This window comes from Cavia porcellus, unplaced genomic scaffold (genome assembly GCF_034190915.1).
Source record: "Cavia porcellus strain 051 isolate PalLab524CR breed Dunkin Hartley unplaced genomic scaffold, mCavPor4.1 scaffold_15, whole genome shotgun sequence".
In the NCBI taxonomy this organism is placed as follows: Eukaryota; Metazoa; Chordata; class Mammalia; order Rodentia; family Caviidae; genus Cavia; species Cavia porcellus.
Genome location: NW_026947498.1, coordinates 3,020,420 through 3,046,736, shown reverse-complemented (window position 1 = coordinate 3,046,736; position 26,317 = coordinate 3,020,420). Strand labels below are relative to the sequence as shown.

General features: G+C 43.9%; 1 protein-coding gene across 1 annotated transcript in view; it reads right to left on the bottom strand.

Annotated features, from left to right (window-relative positions):
* The window catches only part of Clic6 (chloride intracellular channel 6), a 50,799-nt gene extending 24,902 nt beyond the window's left edge, over positions 1-25,897 (bottom strand). Inside the window, exon 1 of the mRNA XM_023560768.2 lies at positions 24,571-25,897. Within this exon, the coding sequence (XP_023416536.2) occupies positions 24,571-25,602 (1,032 nt within the window). The 5' untranslated portion in view covers positions 25,603-25,897. The remainder of the gene's footprint in view (positions 1-24,570) is intronic.
* Between the last annotated feature and the right edge of the window lie 420 nt (positions 25,898-26,317).

Sequence of the window (26,317 nt, the reverse complement as noted above, 5' to 3'; positions counted from 1 at the left end):
CCACTATGACACAAGGAGCTTCCATCTGCCCAGACCCTTCCACCGTGCCTTTCCTGCCTTGGAGCTGGCTGACCATGGTCTGAACCCTCTAAAATTCATGAGATAAAATAAACCTCTCCTCCTTTAAGTGGCAGGTGGCAGGTGTTAGGTCTCATTCAAGAGGGAAGTGACCAAGACAGGAACAATGCTCCGAGAGGTGGAGAGGTGAGATGTTACCAGCTGAGAAGACAGAGGAAGGGGCCGGGAGGCAAGGAGTGCAGGCAGCCTCCAGCAGCAGGTGAGAATGTGGACTCTCCCCCAGAGCCTCCAGAAAGAATCAGCCCTCCGATGCCCTAATTTTAGTGCAGCAAGATGCACTGAAAGCCTCATGGTTGTGACCAACGGAACTGTAACATAGTGAATTATTTCGGTTTGGTTTGGTTTGGTTTGGTTTGGTTGGTTTTTATGGTACTGAGGATCTGCAGCCCTTTATTTTTTTTGTATTTTGAGACAGGATCTTGCTAAGTTGCACAGATGCAACTCTAATGTTCACTCTGCCTGCTTCAGCCTTTTCAGTGCTGGGATTAAAAGAACTTGAGTTGTTTTAAGCCTCCAAGTTTGCTGCAGTTTGTCACAAAAGCAAGAGAAAACTCACAGCTCAATCCCTGCATGGGAATTGTAAACATTCTCCAAAACCGTTCAGCAGGTCATCTGGAAATCAGCCACAAAGGGGGAGAAACCCTGAAGCAGGTGATGCTCAATTTTTTTTTTCTAGAACATTTCTGCATGGAGGTACTTTGCGCGTGTGCCAGGGGTTTGCACAGACACCACCCACGAAGCCAAGCCAAGCCCCAAGTCTTCTGTGTCTACTCCTGATCTCCAGCTGCTGTTTTGACCTGGAGCACAGGGAGGCCTGCTCATTCCTCCCCGTCTCCCTTGGGGTCCCTGCCTCTGGAGGACCAGCCCCAGATGGAGCACTGGAGTGGGATCCAGAAAGCCTTCCCACAACTTTTTAATTTGGCAAGACTCATCTGGCCAAAAATTGAACAGGGCAAGTCTCAGATCTGCACCTGAAGAGATTTTGCTTCTTTTTATCTTAGTTCTTCACTAAACTTTCCAGAACCTGGCTTCAAATGTCAAGCTGTGGGAACATTTCAAGAGGCCGTTAGTGCTCCCTAGTGGTCATCAGATGCACTTTCAAATTTACTTCCCTTTAACAACATCCACCTGTAATCAAGTTTGGATGGAAAATGTCACTGGTAGTTAGCTTCTGCAAGGAACTAAACCTTCCAGATCTACCCAAGACCTGGAGGTTTCCTGCCACATAGGATTTCCAGTTCTCAAAATAGGTAAGTCTGGGAAAACTAGACGAATCATTCTCCCTGACCCTGACAAGCCTCCTGGACCTTAGGGAATACTCCCGTAGGTAGTACTCAGACACTAAACCCCAACACAGCTGGTGCCTGCGTACTGTGCCTTTAGACATGCATCTTTCTGGGCGTGATGGTACACACCTGTAAGCTCAGCTGCATGGGGGATGAGGCAAGAGGATGGCAAGTTCGAGACCATCCTGGGAAAATTAGTGAGACCTGATCTGAAAATAAAAAGCAAAAAGGGTTGGGGAGGTAATCAGTGGCCTGAGTTTGATTCCCAGTATTGCAAATGGAGTGGGGATCTTAATTTTAAGTTAGCAGCTAGGCAGTGTATACTAAGCCTACGTTAGGAAAATAATAATTTAAGTTCTATAAATTATTTCTTTACCTTTTTTGAAGAACTGGTGGTGGGAGAACTGGGAGGAAACACAGTGGGTGAAAGAAGAGGGTTACCCCATACAGGGGACACAGGAGATGGAACAGAGGTGACCCTAATTATCTCCAAGGTATTAAAATCCACCTTTCTCACGTTGTTCAGAATTCTCTAGCTCTTCTGTAAACCTCCTAGGGAAAAGGTTTCTTCCTAGAAGTGAAAGTGGGTACCTGCTTGCTCTTCATTTTCCTTTGTGAAGTTTACAGCTGTAAAGGAGGCCTGGAGCTACCTATTAACAAAACGCAGGACCTTAAACACACTCTGGTTGTCTTCAGTGACCAATATGAATGTTCTCTGCAGCTGAAAGCTGGGAACTCTATAGAACTTTCCTCATATAGAAACAAGGCAGTAAATCATAAATACCTTAAGGATTCATAAGATAGGATTTAGGGCAAGCATGTGAATTTTAGAATGCTTCCCTTTTAATATTAAAGGATGATGGAAATCACAGGCTTGGTGGTTTACTTTTCAGGTGATTGCCTATATAGTACAATTTGAAGATTTGAAGTAATCTACTTGTCTAAACATATCCCCACTTGCTTTCTACAAAAGCTCATATCCCAGAAAGCTATCTTTTAAAAAGCTGCAGTCTGTCAAGTGGAGTGTGACTTTCTCAAAGCCAATCTTCAAGAGGCCAACAGCTCCAGTGCCCACTAACCTTCCCAGGAGGTGACAACCTTGCTTATTCCACTAGCCATAAACCAAAAGGCATATTTTTGAGACTTTTCCACATCTTCCTACAAGTGATACCTTATGTCAGCCCTCTCAGAGGACCCAAGAGAGATTATCAGGGGCAAGGTCCCAAGATTAAAGAATGCACATTTGCAAGACATCAGCAACAACAGCAGGCAGCATGGAGCAGAGCAGAGCACAAGAATGCAAGAGCCAGAGCAAGAGCCACCTGCATCTTTATTGTATAATTCTTATACAGGTTGTTCCACATATTTACATTCTTGTAAAGTGCGTAACTAGTCATGGTTACATAACTGCATCCCCCTGCACACCTGCACCAGACAAGCAGTCATGTGCTCAGATGTCTTTAGACACACCCCTGAACTTTGAAGCAGTCTGAGTGATTCCGCACACCTTTCCACAGGTCTGCTCAATAAGCAAGGTCAGGTGAATGCTCTTGTCTTCTCCACAAACTTCATGTTGCAAAGGTGCATCAGTTGGCTCGTGCCCAAAACATTTCAGGTGGTTTTGAGAGCCATAATAATTGCTACAGCTGGTCACCATAACTACAAAATAAATGTGTAGTCTAAAATTAAAACACAATACTGAAAAATAGCAACGTAGGAGATGAAGTAATTTGGTTTCCAAACCGAGTTCTGAAGAAATCTTTTGGGTCATGTGTTCACTGAAAACTTGTGCTTCATTTTAAAGGGCAACTAGAACAAGAGCCATTTCTGGTCAGTTAGGTAATTAGTGTCTCCCGCCATTGTCTTGCCTTGTAAAAGAACTTCTGCAACAGCAAACACATGAACAGCAAAGACAGAAATGCATGTAAAGGAGACAGAGGACTGACTGGATGATGTACTGTGGGGTGACAGGTTACATCAGCAGTCCAGTGGTATGGGGCTTTTATTAGAATGCACACTTACTAACCTCTGCCAAATAGCTTCATGTCTGAGAGCTGCATCATATTAACCTGCTGATATCTCCCCTATGCTGCCTTTTCTGTGGCCATGAAGATGAAGATAAGATTGCTTTACTAAACCCAAGCCTCAGATTTCACAGGCATTGGGCTCAAAGCAAATGGCATTTTGGTTTGAAGGCTGTCACTTTGTTCAGTGAGACGAGACGAAAGAACCAGGAGTACAAAATATCATTTTATGTCTAAAATATGGAAAGTGCACTTTAAGCTTAAAAAAAAGAAAGGAAAATCGGAACTAGAATTTTTAAAAAGCATATAGTTTAGGAAACTCACTAAATTTTACTAGAACTATGTTTCAAGGGCTGACTGTTCCAGTCGTAAACAACTAGATTTCACTTTGCATTTCTTCATAGTCACTGAATCCTTACAAGTTCAAATGTTTCTGGATCACAGATAATTAGTTAGCTAAACTTGAAAGTTCTTTAACACTGATGGTTCTACTCTACAGATGTTAGCAATTTAAATGGAGCGCTTTTAGGATATTTCAGGCCCTGGATTTATCTGGAAACTTCACCTTCCCCCATTTCCCACTCAGGCCTGGCTGGGACAATGTAAGGGGAAGGCCCCTGGCCCAAGGCCCAAAGGAGTCAGCTGCTCTCCAAAATGGAGAAACACACTGGCTGGCCCAGGCAAACACCCAAGCTTTACCAGCAGGAAGTCTCTTCTATGCCCCGTGTCTTCTTTGGCAAGTTGTGTAACTCCCTCCTACTCTCAGCCCTGGGAAAAGAGAAAACAGGGATCAGCTGTTCGAGGATCCTAGCCCTGACCCAGCCTGAGAACACCTTCTTAGCCTTCCCACGGCCGTCAGGTATGGAGGCACATGCCCCTAAAGCCATTTCTCCAGAGGCTGAGGCGGCAGAGTCCCTGAGAGTTTGAGCCAGTCAGTGTTACAAGGTGCCTTTAAGGCCAGTGAGACTTTGATTCAAAAGAGAATTCCCACACCCAAGTGGAGGAGCAAAACATGTACACTCCTGTTTTCAGAAGGGCCATTATGTAATCAAAAACCCATGTCCCTAACAGGCAAAACTGAAAAAAAAATAATTATTTTATGAGTTTTGTAAAACTTAAGACTCACTGAATCAATGAATGAAGGTAAGAATCAATCAATCACCAATTACCCTCCAAACCAATCAGCACTCCGGGACACCATGAATGCAAATGTTCCATGTTCTAGATGTGAAACAATGTCCTTGAGGTTGAAGATATGGTGGCAATGAGCAAGAGGAAAGGGCTGCCCTGGAAGGAGTTGGGTTCTAGAGTTTCACCCACTTTTTGCTACTCCAGACCTAGTTTTGAGTTCCCATTACACTGAGAGCATTCTGAAATCCCACCTCCAGTGCTGGGTGTCAGAGCAATACGGAGCCTAAACTCACTTCACAAATCATTCCTTGTGAATAAGGTACACAATTTTAAGGAGTTTTTAATTCTTTGCATTTTTATTCAAATGCAATTCATGTAGGATTAATAAATGGTACTCAACAAACCTCAAACGATTAATCTACCAAATCCACCACCATAAGCTATGCAATAAGATTCTAGTCCTGAAAAATCTAAACTAGAGGCTTAAAACAAAACTTCTCATCCTGAAACATGATGTACTGATACTGTTGATGATTATTAATAAGCAGCCTACAGTCCTTTATACCTAAACCCTAAGGAATATATTATAGACCTTAAAATGGAAACATGCGTCTGACCTTTTCAAAAAAGCTTCCTAATCCTAAATATATTCGCAAGTATGTATAGCATTTATTCATTTCAGCTGTTATAACAACTAATTTATCAGTAGTGGGATTAAGTGGTCAACCCGTAGAGCTTAATTACAGAACCACACAGCTCCCGGCTTTAAAGTCTGGCTAACGGCTTAGTGATGTGGGCGCTCACTGTTCGCAGCAGGTAGACTGAAGTGGTAGAAGTTACGTGAACAAATGAAATGACGCTTACCACATTGTCTCATATATGAATTATGCTTGAAAAATGCCAGGGCTATTTTTAATCCTGATTTAATAATATGGCCCAATACCAACTGAAGCATTTGCGTGGAGATGAAAAGCTTATTTCCTTGTAGAATTCTCATGAGGAATTATTACAACAAAGGAACATCTTGTTCTGGAAAGCCTCCTTAATAACGCGGCCTGCTGTTATACACCCCAGTTGGTTTATGTTCTTGAATGACAGAGTATTCCAATCCCTACAGTGATTCGAAAGGGGAAAATGCAGCAGCAAGTGAACAGACTGACAGGAGAGACTCCCCTTCTGCACTCGGTTCCCTCTAACTGCCTAAACTTTCTATGCTCCCACCGTGGCCCTGCCTTCACACTTACCCAGATTTCCCCATTGTAAACAAAAGTTACATGACATGTCTCAGTCACCAAGTGCCATGTAACAAGCTACCCCAGATTTAGCCCTCCAAAATGCCACTTCCTGACATCTCATAATTTTGCAAGTCAGGAATTTATCAAAGTTTTCCTGAGTGATCTTTCTATCCTGTGCAGCACTGACAAAGTTCACTCAGTTGTACTCAGCTGGTGGATGGGCTGGGAGATCACACAGGTCATCCAGCATCTTGCAGGCATCTTGCAGCCAAGAGTGCTGAATGGAGCATCTACAGGGGACTTCTTCCGCATGGTAACTTCAGCATGGTCAGTGAAGCTATGCATTCTTTCATGAAAAAAAATCCATCTGACATCATTCATGCCATTATTCTACTGATTACTAAGAGTTACAAAGGTCAAGTCATATTCTGAGGGAAGAAATGGGAAGCCAGTTCTTAATGACAACCACGCTAAACAATGTGCTGGCATTTTAGATGTACTATGCTATATGATTCCAAGGTGTGCCCAGGTGTTCAAATCATCCTTGAAATAGTTAAAGAAATCATTAGCAGTGTCTAAAGATATCACAGTCATTCTTTATATCAGTGATGGACTGAGCCTCATATTTGTAGTACTTACTTTGCCAAACCTAAATACCTTGAGCAACTTTTATTGCTGTTCTTTCAATTCAAAGAATCATAACACATTGATTAAATGGCAGTGAGCAAAGAATGTTTCCTTCTGTACCTGATGTGCTAATACCTCGAAGCTTTCTTAGGCTTTGAATTGTTAAGAGTTAAGTGACACAAAGAAGCCACCGAATGTAACTCAAAACTTCATCCAGTCTGTTCATGGGAACAGAATTGAAAGCATCTGACCTGGAGTTAAAACAAAGTGAACAGAGTTGGGAGAAAGATTACATCTTTCCAGACCTCTTTGAAGTTGCCTCCAGAGCTCTGACACGAAAAACACCAACAAGTGTTAATTTTCCTCACTTAACTAGAAAGTCTGGTGTCCCCAGATCTCCCAACCAATGACACCTTCAAAGCACATGATGGCTGTAATGTGCCTAGTGTTTCAGACACTGTGTGGCCACTGTCCTAATGGCCCCTGTATGGCACAAACCAGGGAAAAGAATGTCCTCCTGCTCTGGTTCCTCACCCTGCATGCCACTGTAGCTACAGTGGGACAGAGATCCTGCTGGAGACACTACTAGGCTGCACGAAGAGGTCCTGCCTACTACACTAAGCAGCCTAAGCCCCTGGAAGATGAGAAGAATATAAGCATTGGGGAGAATGGCACCAGCTCTTCTCTGCCCCTCAGCCACTAACCACCTTCTCCGGCAGACAGCCCCACTGTGTGGAAGGCAGAAGGAGGCGGGTTTATGAAAGAGGCCCCGATTATCATTCTTCTCCAGGACAAGTCCACACATTCAGAAACAAAGAGGGAATCCTGAGATGTACATATATTTGATGGGCACCGTGCAGATTCGCCTTTGTAAAACCAGAGATGACAGAAATGAGAGGTAATTCAGACCACTGCGCACTGCCTGTCCTGCCCTGACCCTGGTGCTCTAACGATGGTACTCTAACTCTTTCTCCACACCACTCTGCTTTTCAACTCCCTCACTAAAGTCTCCTGCCACTGACACAGTACGTATAAAAATGATTTTTCCCATGCCATATTTTTTTGTCTTTTTGAGACAAGGTCTCACTATGCAGTTCTGGGTGGCCTTGAGCTCACTCTGTAGCTGGTCTCCAACCCACAACCATCCTCCTTGCCTCAACCTCCTGAGTGCTGGGATTACACAGTGTGCCACCACGCCTGGCTATTACATATTATTTTATTAGCTAACTTGCTGTCCTCAGACATAAGCCAACATCTGTAGATATAATTTAATTTGGAAAACATTGCTGGTCTAGGTGAAAAATGTAATGGGATAGATGATTTCCATTCTAGAGAACATAATTAAAAACGAGTTAAGCCAGTCTGTTTAGCTGCCGCGTCTGGCCATAGGTCTGCAGAGGAGGAGCTGGGCAGATCTGGGGTGCCCTCACTGGCCTCTCTGCGTGTCTGGAGGACTCTGGATATCTGCGCCCAGACTGCTGGAGTTCCCTCAGGCTTCCAGGTGCAGTGAAGGAGAGAGGTGGGTTTGAGGCTTCCACATCAGCCTCCCCATTCCCGGCTTCACTTGGAGACCTGCTGAGCTCCCGATAGGTGGGCTGGCCCACACTACCAGCCTAGCCCAGCCTGTTTAGCTGCCGCGCCTGGCCATAGGCCTGCAGAGGAGGAGCTGGGCAGATCTGGGGTGCCCTCACCGGCCTCTCTGCGTGTCTGGAGGACTCTGGATATCTGCACCCAGACTGCTGGAGTTCCCTCAGGCTTCCAGGTGCAGTGAAGGGGAGAGGTGGGTTTGAGGCTTCCACATCAGCCTCCCCATTCCCGGCTTCATTTGGAGACCTGCTGAGCTCCCGATAGGTGGGCTGGCCCACACTACCAGCCTAGCCCAGCCTGTTTAGCTGCCGCGCCTGGCCATTGGTCTGCAGAGGAGGAGCTGGGCAGATTTGGGGTGCCTGCATCGGCCTCTCCATGTGTCTGGAGGACTGTGGATATCTCTGCAACCAGGGAGGGTCCACAGGTTCCTGAAGCACTGCGGCCTGTGGTGAGTACCCTAACTCGGCTGCGATTGAAGAACTGTGGAGCTTCCAAGGGGCAGGTGGGCGCACAGTGTCCCTGAGGCCCAGCTTGTCTGGAACTGCGGAGTTCTGAGCAGGCAGAGGAGGGCCACTGGTTCTGTAGGCCTAATGGCTTGGGGTAGCGTGGCGCCAGAGTCTCAGTAGCTCCAAACATAGAAGGGGATTTTCAACAGATCCTGAGGAAGCTTTCAAATAACACTTGAAACACAGAAATATAGGAAAATGACAAAACGAAAGACCAAATTACAACCTCAAACCTCCAGCCCATCTCAAGAAACCCTAGGAGCGATGTATATAGAAGAAAATATATCCCATCCACCTCATATATCGGACACAATAGCCACTGAAATTGACAAGCAACTCCAGGAAACTTTAAAGAAATTCAAACTCGAAATAATCTCCCAGATAAAAGAAGAAATGATAAAAGAAATGAAAGAGATTCTAAATATATCTAAAGAAAACACAGATAAAAAATTGGAGGAACTAAACAAAAAGATAGAATCCCTAGACGAGCAATATAAGAAACAAACAGAATACATAATGCAGATGCACAGAGATATACAGGAAATAAAAAACTCCACTGAAAGTTGTAAAAACCGCCTTAATGAAAGTGAAGATAGAATTTCAGACCTTGAAGACAGGATTGCAGCTAGTGAACAGGAAAGGAAAGATCTTTTGAAAATAACAAGGAACCAGGAAACAACAATTCAACAACTGCAAGACGATGCAAAGAAGAATAACATAAGAATGATAGTGATTAATGAAAGAGAGGGAGACAACATGAAGGATGTCAGGAGGATATTTAGAGAAGTAATAGCTGAAAATTTCCCAGGCATGAGATCAGAAACTGACATCAGGATCAGTGAAGCATATAGAACTCCAAACAGTCATAACCAAAATAAAACTACACCCAGACATATAATAATCACCATCCCAGAAATCCAACACAAGAATAGATTATTAAAAGCTGTCAGAGAGAAAAGACAAATCACTTATAAAGGAAAACCTATCAGAATCACAGCAGACTTCTCAGCACAAACGATAAAGTCAAGAAGAGCATGGAGTGAAGTATTCCAGATCCTAAAGCAAAATGATTTCCAACCGAGACTGATATATCCTGCAAAACTATCATTCAAAATAGATGGTGCAATACGATACTTCCATGACAAAGAACAGCTGAAGAACTTCATGAACACCAAACCAACCCTGCAAAAAATATTGAAAGACAGTTTAGATACACAAAGGAAAAAACCACTAAGCAAAGCAAATAATTAAACAGAACCGAAAGATAAAGATGCAACAGCAGAGAGATAACATTCCTACAATTAACCAGCATTTAACAGTAATAACCATTAATGTAAATGGTCTCAATGCACCAATCAAAAGAAACAGACTAGCAGAATGGATCAAGAAACAAAATCCAACCATATGCTGTTTACAGGAATCCCATCTAACCCAGAAAGATACTCACAGACTGAAAGTCAAAGGATGGAAAACAATTCTTCATGCAGCAGGAATCCAAAAAAAGGCAGGAGTAGCCATTCTGTTTGCAGACAACGTGAACTTTAAACCAACAATGACCATAAAGGACAAAGAAGGTCACTACATACTCGTAAGGGGAAAACTCCAAGAGGAAGAGATAACTATCTTAAATATATACGCACCAAACTCCAGAGCACCCAGTTATATAAAACAATTATTAACAGAAATGAAAACTCAAATTATCAGTAACACAATTGTAACAGGAGACCTTAATACACCACTGACACCAAGGGACAGATCAACCAGACAGAAAATGAGCAGAGAAATAACAGAACTGAATCACACCTGTGAACAAATGGGTTTGATAGACATATACAGAATGTTCCACCCAACAACATCAGAATACACATTCTTCTCAGCAGTACATGGATCATTTTCTAAAATAGACCATATATTAGCTCACAGAACATATTTAAGCAAATGCAAAAGAGTTGAAATCATCCCTTGCATATTATCGGATCATAGCGCTCTGAAATTAGAAATTAATGACAAAGGATACTGCAAAAATTCTGCAAACACATGGAAACTAAATAACACACTCTTGAGTAATCAGTGGGTCACAGAAGAAATTAAAGAAGAAATTAAACAATACCTAAAAGAAAATGAAAATGCAGATACAACTTACCGGAATCTGTGGGATGCAATGAAAGCCGTTCTGAGAGGAAAATTTATTGCACTGAGTTCCCACATCAGGAAAACAGAACGAATACAAATAAATAACTTGATGCTACACCTCAAACAACTAGAAAAAGAAGAGCAAGTCAAGCCCAAAGCCAAAAGAAGAGAGGAAATTATAAAAATCAGAGCAGAAATCAATGCAATAGAGACTAAGAAAACAATCCAAAGAATCAACGAATCAAAGAGTTGGTTCTTTGAAAGAATAAATAAAATCGATAAGCCCCTAGCCAACCTTATTAAAAAAAGGAAAGAAAAAGCTCAAATTCATGCAATAAGAAATGAAAAAGGAGAAATCACTACAGACCCAATAGAAATACAGAGGATCATCAACACCTATTTCGAAAACCTCTACTCTCAAAAGTTTGATAACACAGAAGAAATAGACAGATTCTTAGAAGCATATGAAGTACCAAAGCTAGATCAAGAGGATATAAAACTGTTGAATAACCCAATCTCTGCTAATGAAATTGAGAATGTAATTGGGTCCTTGCCCACCAAGAAGAGCCCAGGCCCAGATGGATTCACTGCAGAATTCTACAAGAAATATAAAGAAGACCTAATGCCGACACTCCTCAAACTATTCAATGAAATTGAAAGGGAAGCAATCCTTCCTAAGTCATTCCTGGAAGCAAATATTACTCTAGTACCAAAACCTGAGAAAGACCCAACTATAAAAGAGAACTATAGACCGATCTCCCTAATGAACACAGATGCAAAAATCCTCAATAAAATATTGGCAAATAGGATCCAGCAAATCATCAAGAAGATTATACACCATGACCAAGTGGGATTCATCCCAGGAATGCAAGGATGGTTCAACATACGCAAATCAATAAATGTAATCCACCAAATCAATAAAGCCAAAAATAAGAATCACATGATCATCTCTATAGATGCAGAAAAAGCCTTCGATAAGGTCCAACACTTATTCATGATAAGAACTTTACAGAAAATTGGAATAAATGGTCTTTACCTCAATATAATAAAGGCCATTTATGACAAACCAACAGCCAGCATCATACTAAATGGCCAAAAATTGAAAGCCTTTACTTTAAAATCGGGTACAAGACAAGGATGTCCTTTATCACCACTCCTATTTAATATAGTACTGGAAGTACTAGCCAGAGCAATTAGGCAAGAAAGAGAAATAAAAGGGGTAAAGATAGGAAAAGAAGAAGTTAAATTATCATTGTTTGCAGATGACATGATACTCTACATAGAAGACCCCCTAAACTCCATTGAAATACTCTTAGATACAATAAATAAATTCAGTAATGTGGCTGGATACAAAATCAGTACTCAGAAATCAATAGCATTCCTATACACGAACAACAAAATTACAGAGAGGGAAATAAGAGAAACTGGACTATTCACATTAGCAAGCAAAAAAATGAAATATTTAGGAATTACTTTTATGAAAGAAGTGAAAGACTTATACAGTGAAAATTATAATACACTGAAAAAGGAAATTGAAGATGATCTCAGAAAATGGAAAGACATCCCTTGCTCATGGATAGGAAGAACAAACATTGTGAAAATGGCCATTCTCCCAAAACTGTTATACAGATTCAATGCAATCCCAATAGAAATACCATCAACATACCTTATAGATCTAGAGAAATCACTCCTAAATTTCATCTGGAACCAGAAGAGACCTAGAATCGCAAAGGCAATTCTAAGCAGCAAAGACAAAGCAGGAGGCATCACAATCCCTGACTTGAAGTTATACTACAAAGCAACAGTAGTAAAATCAACATGGTATTGGAATCAAAACAGAGCTGAAGATCAGTGGAATAGATTAGAAGATACAACCACAACTACGAACACACTCAACCACCTTATTTTTGATAAAGGAGCCAAGCAGGTTCACTGGAAGAACAACAGTCTCTTTAATAAATGGTGCTGGAAAAACTGGCTCTCCATTTGCCGAAAACTAAAGCTACACCCATGTCTATCACCATGTACTAAATTAAAATCTAAATGGGTCAAAGATCTGAATATTAAAACAGAAACACTAAATCTATTGGAAGACAAAATAGGTAGAAACCTTGGAGACATAGGAGTAGGTAAAGAATTCATGAACAGGACTCAAACCGCACAGGAAATACTTCCCAGAATCAATAACTGGGACCACATCTTATTAAAAAGTTTCTGCATGTCAAAAGAAATCTCCAGCATAGTGAAAAGAAAACCCACAAACTGGGAAAAGATTTTAGTGAACTCTCTCTCAGACAAGGGCCTCTTGTCTAAAACATATAAAGAATTAAAGAAACTCAGACCTCCGAAATTCAAAGATCCAATCCAAAAATGGGCATCTGAGATGAATATGCAATTCTCAGATGAAGAAATGCAAATGGCAAATAAATACATGAAAAAATGCTCATCATCATTGGTCATTAGAGAAATGCAAATTAAAACCACACTGAGATACCATCTCACTCCTGAAAGAATGGCCAGGATCAAGAAAACCGACAACAAATGCTGGAGAGGCTGTGGGGAAAAAGGAACTCTCCTGCACTGCTGGTGGGAGTGTAGACTGGTACAGCCTTTGTGGAGATCTGTCTGGAGATTTCTCAAAAAGTTGGGACTGGAAATCCCATTTATTCCAGCTATTCCACTTCTAGGCATATTCCCAGAAGAACTGAAAGCATCATACCACAGTGATATATGTGCACCTATGTTTATAGCAGCACAATTTGTAATCACCAGATCTTGGAAACAACCCAAGTGCCCATCAACTGAGGAATGGATAAAAAAGTTGTGGTATTTCTATACAATGGAGTATTATTCAGCTATAAAGAAGGATCACATTGAGATATTTATCAATAAATGGGCGCAGCTTGAGACCATACTCATTAGTGAAATAAATCAATCTCGCATGTGTGAATACCGAATAGTTTCCCTAATGTAAATAATGATTCAAATATATAAAAATATGTGGTAATCATGATTCCCCATTAGGTGGCCTTGAAGCCTTATAAAGTTTTCACTCATTAATTAGAAAGGCTTTATTCTGGGCTTCTTGATATGAAAATATTTGAAGCTAGAGTATATGAAGTTTTATCCAAATATTTCAAGGAAAAAGACACTATGGTAACTACTATTAAGTCAGGTTATAAGGTGGTGAAGTACTAGGTTGTTGAAACAGTCATGCTGTGACCTCTATTGTTATATTGTTATGTCCTGTTTTATCTCAATCTCCCCCTTATTGTTTCAAAAAAAATTATTTAGTCATTTCTTATGTTTGTCTTAATTAAAGAAAAAATTCAAAAAAATTAGGATATATAAATAGTAACTCTTTTCGATTTCCTATTAACTTGTTTTGAAGTCCTGTAGTACTCCCACGATCTTGTTTTGACTGATTAGACTCTGTTCCATTCTATATGATAGTATCAAGTTTGAAGACATAGGCAACTACTTTGAAGACAATAAGATTCACTAAGATACCCATTCTGGTTTGACTATTGTCTTCTTTGGAAGTCCTGTAATGTTTACAATGCCTAAGTTTTATTGGTCTTGTTCTGTACTGTTTTGTCCAACTTTATAATATCTAATAAGATAGACAATTCTTTTTAAGGAAACAAGGGACAACGTTGATAACCATTGTTGATAAACTTGTACTCTGTTCTACACCATGTGCTATGTCTATCCTTGGTATTGACTGACAGCTTTGTTTTGCCATATTTGACTGTATTCTTCCCCCCCCCCCAAAGAAAGTAATAAGCACTAAGGAGTAATAAAATCCAAGATGTGTAAATTTTGTTGTAAAAAAGAGAGGGAAAAAAAAAAAAGAAAAAGAGCTCTAACGGATATAACAGCAAGTGTGTTTGGGGGTGTTAAATAGCTGACTTTATCAATGTTTTTGGAACATTGAACACAGCTGTTTGCAGTCTCCCTGTTTGAATGTCCACCTTGTGTTCTTTGATACTGCGATTTGAGTAACTATTTTCAAGAAGATAGTGTGTAATCTACTAGCAGGTAATTTCTTACTGTTATGTTTTTTTGTTTGGTTTTGTTTTGTTTTGTTTTGTTTTGTAGTTCTGTATTGCGTGTACCCTTACATCGCTTTGGTTTGTTTTGTGTTTTTCTCTTTTTCCTCTTAAATAAAAAAAAAAAAAAAAAACAAAAAAAACAAAAAAAAAAACGAGTTAAGGCCTGATGCCTCGTGTGAGAGCCATGCTTCTATGTGGCTGTCATTTATGTGTCCCTCCATGGTACAGAAGGATAGATAAATCTGTTCATCTTTTGACAGACAGGTCATCCTCAGAATCAGAGATCAAGAGCCCAAATCTCTCCCTGCTATAGTTTGGATCTGAAATAGCCCCCTTGGGGCCCTGTGGTAAAGGGTTATCCCCCAGAGTGGAGCTGTCAGGAGAAGTGGAGACTGACAGGAGCTCTCTGGGTCACTGGGGTGTGCCCTTGAAATGGGCTGTGGGACTCTGACCGTCTTCTTGCCCTCTTTTTTGGCTTCCTGACCATGACATAGACAGTTTTGTTTCACCACATGTGTCTCACCATGATGGGCTGCTTCACACAGGCCCAAAGGCAATGGGACCAACTGGTCTTGGACGGGAACCTCCAAAACTGTGAGCCAAAATTAACCTGATAGAGACCACTATGAAGCGGCTCTGAGCAGGATTTTATATTAATCATTTGGCTCTGTGTATTTACTTGTGAGTCTGTCCAAGGCCTAGATCCTCTGTCTGGAGATGGGCAATGGACTTACAGTAAGTGAAACTGGTCCTGGCTGAGGCCTGTAATGGCTTGTGATGCCGGGATGCCTCAAAGGACAGGATGAAGTTACAGCTGAGGATGCCTGACCCCCACCCCAATTAACTAAATAAAGACTGTAGCTGCAAGTATTTCACTCCTGTAGTGGAAGTCAACTTGGGGACTTTCTGGTAAGATACTTATAAATTAACAGTCTGTTACTTAGAGAAGTCCTTCTCCCAAGGTCCTGCTCAGTTTCCCACATTTTATACTCTAACCTCTTCCTGGGTTTGAAAACTGGATAAATACAGGCAGCCCACAGATCTTTATCTCAGCTCTCAAATTCTGCTAGAAGGCTTTGATCCTCCTGGAACCGTAAAATCATACCACTTGTGTCTTTTATTTAAGCCTTCACTGTCCCCTCATTTTGGAGGTTGTGGGTCTGGTCAGTCTGCAATAACTGGTGCATGCACAGGGACAGAATATTACTGGGGATACAGATGCTCTTCAGAGAAAAGTGCTGTCAACTGACAGCCACAGTTGATACCCAAAATAAGGACTGGGATAGATTCGCTGATGCTATAGAACAATTAAATCCATTTGTGTATCTGAAGGTTCACTTTTGGTTTTATATTGGAATTGGTGCATTCAGTGTCTTTATAATTTCACCCATTAAAGTGTGTCAAAGAGGATTCATAACCCCAGTGACAATTAGAGGCCATGCAGCCATGGCTGACCTTGCTCTAGGAAGACCTGTGGGAAACCACATACATGGATGACTCTCCTTGAAGGAAGAGCAATTAGCTCCATTTTGGATGAGAGTGGCCTTATCCCCATGTGTTGATATGCACAGAGCTGGAAAGGCTATTTCTTTGTCCCTTCAATTGGATTTAAGCACTGTGAATTGGGCTGGCTGAGGAGCTGGTGTGTAATCTTGAGGCAAGGTGACAATCACTGTTTCTCTGCCCAGTGACTCCCAAAAAACATGGTCGAGTTGGGCAGGATGAAGAGCTGTACTCCAAGCTGTTGGCTCTGTCTGAGCCTCAAGGTAAGAGGCTATGTCTTCCCAGGGTTCAAAAGATTGTATATCAGAGCTGAAGAAACAACCCCCAAATATTAGATACTTCTCGGTGTAATGCGAAGATTACTCTCTCTGCGTACCTTTCCCTCTGTATATTGCAGGTGATCTCAGGTCTCCTACCTAGCCCAGCTCACGGCACTCACATATTTCCTACCACTTTCACTGTCACTCATCCCTGAGCCACTCCCCTCAGGGAGAATTAGTAAAACCCAGCTCGGGCGCTGCTCTGGACTTTTCTTCCAGTGAACTTCATGCCGGCTGAACTTAGAACCCCTTGACTCCCCATAACTATACTCATGTCTTAGTGTCTTTATTCTCACATTAGGCTGCACTGGAAGTGGTAGATTGGAATTAACTTATCGGAATTCCAGTAACTTTTCCATGGGATTACAAACAAAAACTTCCCAGACTGAGATGAGGACCAGGAAGGGCTTTCTCTGTATAAACCTTTTTCCTTTATATGTCAGTTAGCTCAGGAGTGTGTTACAGCACAGCGTGAAGCTGACAGACACACCTCGTGACAGAGGCACTGCTAGCCATCAGCCTGCCAGCTCCAGTGGCCCCACTCTAGCCCCCTGTTCCCCCCTCTTTATGCTATCCCTCTCCACGTCCCTCTCCAGATTGAAGCTCCAACCTGCAGCAGCTACATCTGTCCCCATCACTGTTATGCACAATGCCTGATGCTTGGCAGGTAATCCATAAGTATTTGTTTTAAGTATAGGCTTGGGTCTCAGACACCAGGGAGTAGATTGGGAAAACTGAAAAGCAACTTTTACTTCTGCCCACATCAGTAGACTCAACTTCCCCGTGAACAAACAAGCACAGAAAGAAAGACAAGCAGTGAGTGGAAGGCAGAGTCCACAAACCTAGTAAAAGTCTGCAATTAAAGAGAATATTTTCAATATAGTTTTTCTTATATACCCATCTAGCAATAGATGGGATCCTTGTAAGCTGAATCCTTATATATATCAAAACAGTCTGTGGTTTGCAACTACTAAATCCTGCTACATCAGAAACTTTCAATTGTTCTTTCCAACCTATCTGTGATAGTTAAGTATCCATTTCTTCACCCTATTCAGCAAATACAATCCATGGATAACTTTCCTGCTCCTCCAAAATTCACTGGGCCTCTGTAAAGAGATTTGTATAAAGAGAACTCTCTGTGAGTTCTGGTCCATGCCTTCAGCAGTTGGAAACATAAATAGAACACCTAGCTAGGAGATAACCTTAGAGTATTTGATATTACTACATCACAGATGATATTTTTATAATGATTTTGATTTGTGAGTATCAAATTTACTTCAGTAGATCACACACCAGATCAAAGTGATCCACCCACAGCTTCAGATGGGATCATGCGGGCGTGAAGTGACCTCACTCCTCACACCGTTCAAACTCTGTGCTGTAAGATAGAGTTAAATTATGAAAGTGCCCGTACTTGATAAAGCATACCTGCTAATTAAAAGGCAAAGAAGAAATTTAAGGCTGGAAACACCTAATCCATCAGGATTTAAGAAGTTATAGGATATAACGCACAACAGGGCATTTAAAGATTCTAGTAAACAAAGGTGAAGATTGCAAGAGCGTTATCACAGAGCATGCTTCATTTTCCCATGTATCAGTTACAAGAAGCTACTAAGACAAAAAGACTGAGTCACCCAGTGCCAACAGTCAACACGTTCCCATGAAAATAAGGGCAGTATGCATTACACTTAAAACTGCAAAAACCACCCTGAGGTTGTAGGTGTACAGAAACAGGTGGCACACTGGATTTGACCTGCAAGCCACAGTGTGCTTACCACCGGTTTAAGTCAACCCTGTCATCCCATTTCCCTGTGCGTGAGAAAAGTTTAGAAGTGTGGTGCATAGAAGTCACCTCCAGGTAACGGGACAGAAGGAAAAACCTACTGCCAGCACTCTGGGGTGGAGTTTTCCCCCTGAGGAAAGAGGAAAAGGTGAAGAAGAAAGCCCCTGTCTCTTCCTCCCATCTGCCTAATTCCTCCTTTGGTAATCTGACACTGAGCACATCTGACTCTGGAGACTAAGGCAGCATCTTTTGATGACAGATGGAGACAAAACACACAGTCAGGCTATGCCCCGGGGGGCACAGGCACATTTTTTTGTTTGTTTGTTTGTTTTGTCTTTTTCGGTACCAGGGATCAAACTCATGACTACCTTTTGTTTTTGATCCTCTTGTTACTGATAACCTATGAATCACAGCTTCACACACTGTGATGCCATTTTCCCCAAAATTAAAAACAATAGGGTAACACCAACCTGGGCAACAGTATGGAGCAAGTTAAAAAAACAACAACAACAAAAAAAAAAAAAAAAAAAAAAAACACTCAAGAAATTGCCTTAAATCCAAGGCTGAGAAAATTTCATAGCAGCATTAAGTAAAATAGATTTTTTTTTACCAAAGTACTAACATCTTCAAATTAAAAATGTTGATTTGAAAAGGAGTCAGAAGGTCTCTCAATGCAAAAAGGAGCCCAGCTGTAAGAGCTTGATGCTGTCTCCCTGCAGGAGAATGGACTCCAGAGAGCCTGTGGTGTCATCTGGAAGTTGTTCATTTGCACAAAAATGTCTCACCAGGGTATATAGCTTAGCTCAGTGTTACAATGCCTGCCTGGAGTTTGAGTCCAGGCACAAAAAAAGAAAAATAGAGAGAGAAGGAAGAAAGGAAGGAAGGAAGGAAGGAAGGAAGAAAGGAAGGAAGGAAGGAAAGAAAGGAAGTAAAGAAAGAAAGAAAGAGGAAAAGGAAGTATCTCCCCAACACTAGGACCATCTGGGAGTACCAGACAGAAAAACAGCAAGAAAATCAGTATTAAAAAAAAGAGATGCTGGGGCTGGGGATATAGCTCAACAGCAAATCGCCTGCCTGGTAAGCACAAGGTTTTGCGTTCAATCCCTAGTACCAAAAAGAAAAAGAAAAAGAGAAGAAATTTGAACTTTCACTTCCTCAGTTCTCAGGGGGAAAAAAATTTGCGCTAAATGCAGCAAAAGCTCAAATCACAGACAGCCCATTTTAGAAAATCTTCAAGAATTTGTACCAGGGTTTAACCAGGGCTCCCACTCTCTATGGAGCAAAAAGGAAAATAATGTATTGCTAAATACAGCTAAATTGATAACAAGTATCTTGCTGTGTCTTTGGGACCTCCTGCTGCATGCTCATACAGCCACCTCTCCTCCTTCCCCTCCTCCTCCTCCTCCCCCTTCTCCTCCTCATGCCTCCTTCCCTTCTTACCAGCAGTAATAATGACTAATAATGACTGAAGTGCCAAAAACAACATGGCCTGTGTCATGCCAGCTCCCAGCCCAGTGGCTGTGTTAGGTATGCCCGCCATATCATGTTCCTCAACGTCCATCCACATGCCAGGTGGTAAGCTTGGGGAGGGCAAGGCATTGCTCGTTGCTATGGTTTCAATCATCCTCCAGATGTTCCTGTGATGTAAACTTGATCTCCAAATTCACAAGATGATGATATTCAAAGATGGAGCCTTTGGGAGGTTGTTAGGGTTAGATGAGGCCATAAGGGTGGGGTACCTATCATGGTGTTAGTAGCCTCATTAGAAAGAGGAGCTTGCCCATTAGTTAGATGCCAAATACATGTCCAACTGCTCTTGCACTTTGTAGACTCCAAAACCATAAAGAAAGTAAAATGCTATTCCTTATAAATTTCCAGGCATTGGGTATTCCATTATAGCATCAGAAAATAGACTGTAACTAATCAATGTGCTCTCAGACATTAGCACAGTGCCCCCCACACAGGATGACATACAGACAGAGTGAGAAGATTGACCTGCAGTGCAAGTGTCACCCGAACCTTAGCACGGACCAAAGCCAGGGCTCTCCCCATCCCTCCAAATCCTCGGCTTTGTGCCAATATCAAAAATGACCAAGCCCATTTACACATTTACATCACCCACTGTAGTATTTCTGAAGGTGTCCTGTTTGTCTTTAATGCTCACAGAGACAGTGCACAGCACAGTACACTGTGCACCTCAGCAAAAAAGGCTGGCCCTGTGAAACCAAGGACAGAAAGAATGCTGGATGTGAGGAAGAGGGACTTGTACTGAAGTCCAGAAGGTGGCCCATGAGCAAAAGCAGGACAGAGCAAGAGGCCCTCAAAGACCTAAACATCACAGCCCCACTCTGACACTCTCACAAAGGGATGCTGGACAGAGATAACAAGGAAACAGGCTTGTGTCCAGGTTTTGCTTCTCACTGGCCATCACTCTGAATCCATCAATTCTCTACCTTCCCACCTACCTAAAATCACCAGAAAAGTACCAGCTGAGGGCCCACTGGGAGTCACTGCAGTCCCCAGCACTGAGGTTAGAGGTCAGCACACCTATGTCCCTAGTGTAGTGGGAGGGGGCAATCAGTACCACATGCAAACGTACACACCCATGTCTGTATGTAAACCATTGCCAAAATCACATGTCAAGTAACCATGTGCTTATTTCATTTATGTAAGTTACAAACAAGTTTTCAAACATAATCAGAAAACAAGCCATAAAAAATAAGATGTTAGAGGAGAACTAAAGTTACATAAGTGTTATCTTTGCTCACTTTCCTTCAGAACATGGACCTCCCACATAGTTAGTAAAGTCACATCTCTGTTCCAGGCTCCTGGGAGACTGGGACCCACACCACAGGTCTCAGTGTGCTCCCTCCAGGTCAAACATGCCCAGCAGGGAAGCTTACTGGTCTACCAGAAGCTACAGCCTATTGAAGCTGTCACCTACTGATCTACCAAGAATTACTAAGATGCTAATCCTGGCATGTTTTTGTTCCTTTAGTTTTTTGGTTGGTTGTTGTTGTTCTGCTTTGTCTTGTTTTGTTAACATTTCTGGCTGACAATGCTTATTCAAAGTTTATGCCTTTCTGGAGTTTTACTTTGTTCCATCAAAGCTCAGCTTCATTTCTTTGGAAAACCCAAGTATAATATCAAGGCAAGCTCATGAAACTCAGCAGCAAGTAGTTCAACAAGAACCCTGCAAAACACCATTGAAGAAATGCTAAATCCTAGCCCAGGAATATTTAGAGACACATTGTAGTGATCACCCTAAGGCATAGCTCTGTAAGCTCAGTGCTGCAGCTATACCATAGAAAACCTACCTTAAGCATTTGCCCTAATGGGTTTGCAAAGCCCAGGTGAGCTGTCTAGCGTGGAAAACAGAAGTCACCTAAAATGGAGCCCAAGAAGGAATCCAGGCGAGGTTAAATCTAGCAAAGGAATCAGATATTACAAACTCGGAACCAGGCAGCATGGTGTATGCCTGGAATCCCAGCACTCTGCAAAGCTGAGAAGACCATGCTGCAAACCCAGAGCGGGAAATTTAGCAATTTAGCAAGACCCTCTTTCCAAAAAAAGGTTGGAGTTTGCCCTGGATGCAATCTCTGGTGAGAAGAAGAAAGAAGAAGAAGGAGAAGAAGAAGGAGAAGAAGAAGAAGAAGAAGAAGAAGAAGAAGAAGAAGAAGAAGAAGAAGAAGAAGAAGAAGAAGAAGAAGGCTACTTGAAAGATCAGCAGCATAGATTTTATGTTTGTTTTATTAAGACTTTTCATTTTTGTTTCTTTGTCTTTAAAGAGAATGATCAGTAGGCTCAGAAGAAAGTGAAATGCCTTACTAAGATGAGGCACCTTTAAAAGACCCTCCGTAGTTAACCAACCTTATAGTTTGGAGATGTATTTATTTCCCTACAGGAAAAAGGTATCGGTAACTGGTCACCATGTCAACTAGCAAGTACAAAACATGGGTGAGGTGCCATATTATGCCCCTGGCCTTTGCTAATGACACTTACTACTATCAAGCAGTATTTCTGAGAAGATAAGGGGGTTGGTTTGGTTTGGTTTGGTTTGGTTTGGTTTGGTTCAGTTCGGTTTTTTACTTTGCCTAACACTCTTACCCCTAGAGAATGGAGGTCATTAGGTACCTAGAGGAACAGCACAGTGGAATGGGCAGGGAACTTCTGTCCAGAATCAGTGGAAGCTCTTGTGAGTCATGCAGAAGCACCAGCTCTTCCACGGTGCTTACTCAGCCAGGCACCACTCTTGGGGCTTCATATAACCTATTCTTGAGTTCTCCCCCGAAGCTTAAGGCCAGGTACTGTGAGTGCACCAGGTTAATCATTAAGACTACAAAGGTACAGAAAGGTTAAATAACTTACCCAAGGTCACACAGCAAGAAAGTACAGAGCCAGGATTTGATTCCAGACCTACTGGCTCTAACATCTATATTCTGGATCAACGCATTACACTGCAACCAGCCAACTACCCAGTCTTTGGCTGCAGTGCAGCCCACCCTAGAGACATAATGATGAACTTGTAAGAGACAAAGCATACAGAAGCCCCTCAGGACGGATGAAGTCCACACTTAATTGTAGACATGTGATAGATAACCAGGCAAGAGCAGGAATGGGGCAAGGAGGATGGTGCAGAGCTTACAAAATTTCCAAGCAGAAAGGAATGCAGTTCCATGTTTCCCTTAAACAGAAAGCACTTTGCTATGGCTGGCATGGCAGTACCATGGTGACGTAGAGCCGGGACCCCAACAATGCCAAGAAAAGGCCAGAGTGATAGGAGACAGGAATAACTAAGCCAAAGGCTGTGGCTGGCTCCAAAATGTGGGTTTACCTGCAAATGAAGTAACCAACTGAAGAACTGTTCATTAAGAAACAAAATGGCCAGGTCTTTTTCCTGCCTCCCTAGTTGTTTCCAAGAAACTTGGTGGAACAGGACCCAGCATCTCCGTGCAGGAGGCAGGGCTTCTGGTGAGGAAGCTGTTACTGCTGTCATACAAAGTCCTTCACACAAATCATGAAGCCATTGGACCACAGCAATGGGACATTTCTTCAACCAACCAGATCTGGAGCCGCCCGGCAGCAGGTACTCCAATTCCTTCCAGGATCTCTAAGAGGGCTGTACCCTCAGGAGACATCCCAAAGGTCACTGTGCACTGTCGCAGGGTCTCCAAAATGCTAGGAACAGCCACTCTCTCACTAATGAAGAAACACCCACCTCTCCCCCCACCCAGCCCTGGTCACTCAGACAGTTCTTAAAATTCTAAAGGTAATTACTTTAGAAGCTTTTTTTCTTTTTTTACAACTTACTAGGATTTGTCTACATCTCAGCCCAGGAGATTTAGGTCATAACTGGCTTCTATAAACCAGAAAGGATTTGGGAAGGATTACGATTTAATGTGCAATGCACATTCTTGACCTTATTATCCCCGACCCCTTGGCTTTAGGCACAGGTCTTCAGAAAGGGCTTGCTTTCTGTTTGTTCTTTCTTTCTTTTTTCCTTCCTTCTTTTTTTCCTTCCTTCCTTCTTTCTTTCTTTCTTTCTTTCACAAAGCTTTCGGTATGAGAGGCTGCTGGGATTTGGTCACCTATTTTTGATGCTTTGTAAAAAGGTCTACGCAAACTGAAAACATCCAGGTCTCTCCAGAGTGGGGCACAAGTTGAAATCACTGCTCCCTTCTCAACAGAAGTGAGGATAAGTACACTGTCACACAGACACCTGATGTTTGAGTCACCAGCATCCGGCACTGCTCCAACGAAAAGGTTAAAAAAAAAAAAAAGCATTCAACAAAAAATGATCGCGTTTCAATCAACAAGCTTCCACTTTCCTCTCAAACGCGCATCACCTGCTCTAAAACCGGAATGCCTTTCGGGAACTGATATGCTGGCGGGCTCTGAGTCTCAGGATAGTTTTCACACTGAAACTACCTGTTCGCATTTTCTTTTTCTCATCAAGAATTAACGCTTCCTTTGGTAAAACTCCTTTGAACACCAATTGGGTGCGTCGGTTTGTTTTGTTTTGTTTTGTTTCCACTTAGTTCATTCTTTATCCACTTGTACACCCGAGGGGCCCAGTTAGGATTTTCAGGACAAAGGACAGTGGAACGCGGGTCCCACACCCTCACCCCAATCTCCTGCATTCCACACCGTCAGGCGTTCCCCCAAATGCTCCAAAGCTCTTGAAACCCTGTCCACCCTCCAGCAGGTAGAAGCACCTGGGGACAGTCAGTGCGGGCGTGGGTGGGGGCGGAGAAGGCTCAGGATGGAAGGGTGTCCTGAGACCCGGGAGCGGTGACCTTTACCTTGACGAAGAGGGTGATGTCGTGCTCCTGTCCCGGGTCCCCTTCCTGAGCCGCCTCGCTGTCCTCCTCGCGGCCGTTCACTGGCGTGGAAGGCGCAGCTTCGTCCGCAGCCTCGTCGGCGCCCTGGGCGCTGCCCTCCTCCGCCAGGTGGTTGCTGAGCTGGGGCTCGGGGTCCTCGTCCCCAGGGGACCCGGCCGCCTCCCCATCTCTGCTGCCGTCGGGGGGCTGCTCTTCGCCCCCCAGAGCAGCTTCCTGGCTGGGTCTCTCGGGGCTCCGCTCTCCCTTCCCTTCTTCCTCCTCCCCCGTCCCGCCGCCAGTCCCCTCCCGGAGCTCTCCTGGGTCACCGTTCGCACCAGCATCTTGTGCCCTCGCGTCCCTCGGGACCACATCCTGCGACCCTTCTGCCCCCGGAGACCCAGTCTCCAAGGCTGCGGCCGCCGCGTCCCGCCCCGCACCCTCCCTGCGCTCCTCCGGGCCGGGCTCCGCGCTCTCCTGGGGCCGGGGCTGGGGGTCACCTTCCCCTGCGTCCTGCGGCTCATCCTCCGCTCCAGGTGCCCCTCCCGCGTCCATGCCTTCCCCTACCGGGCCCTGCGCGTCTACGCTGAACCCCGGTGGCTTCTCCAGCCCGCACTCTGCTTCCTCGTGCGCCGCCGGAGCCGCGGCGTCCCCGGGGCCACTCTGAGCCTCCCCTGAGCCCTCTTCCACCTGCTGGGCGCCGCCCGCCTCCTCCCCAGCCGGGGGCTCCTCGGTGCCGTCCTGGGTCCCCTCCCCGGTCTCTTCCTCGGCCTCAGCCGAGTCCTGCACCCCGCCGTGGCCCTGCGCCTCTGCCCCCGGGTCCCCTCCCTCGCTCGCGCGCCCCGCGTCGCCCTCCTCCTCTTCCAGCGCGCGCGTCCCCTCGCCGCTGGGCACCGCTGCGGTGCCCTCGCCGGCCTCCGGTCCCTCTGCTTCGGATCCCGCAGCCGGAACCGCTGGGTCCTCAGACGGCCCCTGGGAGCCCGGAGCGCCCCCCTCGGGCTCGGCAGCCTCAGCCATGGCTCTAGATCCCCTTCCCTGACCGGAGCCTCTTCCTTGACCAGGCTCAATGGCTCAGGGGCGAGGGGCGAGGTGCGGGGGTCGCTGTGTCTCCCCCTGGAGGACGCCCCACTCCGGGCTCTGGCGAAGAGCTTTGGCGCAGAGCGAAATCGCTCAGCCCAGACTTAAGGTATTTGGGTTCCTCCTCCCTCTCTCCTGCTTCTTCGCCCACTGCCTGGAGGTGCAGAGCCAGGCTGGACAGGCTGCGGTCCTCTGCTCCCTTTGAAGTGTCCGGCCACTAGCTGTAATCTAGAGGGCCAACTCTGTGCCCTGGGGCTTGGGCGGGGTTTGTTCCCCCTCCTTGCCCAGTGTTTGGGTGGCCTGGGAGCCTGGCCAATGGTAGCCTTTCTGTGGCTCTTGCGGATTTTCATAAAAAGAGTCTGGTTCCACTGGCTGTTTGGGCGTTTGGAACAGCTTCAAATTTCAGAGTCATTTACACACCATCAGGCACTCAAGTACCTAATTCCCACCTTATCCCGAAAGTGAAACATTAAACTCCACACCCGACTACACATGTTTAGTGAGCCTCGTGACCAATCGCAGGGTATAAATCCTTGGAGCGGGGAGGTGAGACCTGTGGCCTCCTGTTTCTCCAGGACCCTCCTGACACGTTTCAGAGGTCCCGGTGTAGAAGCAAAAAGGAGCCAAACGGGATTTTCTGATCACACAAGGGCAC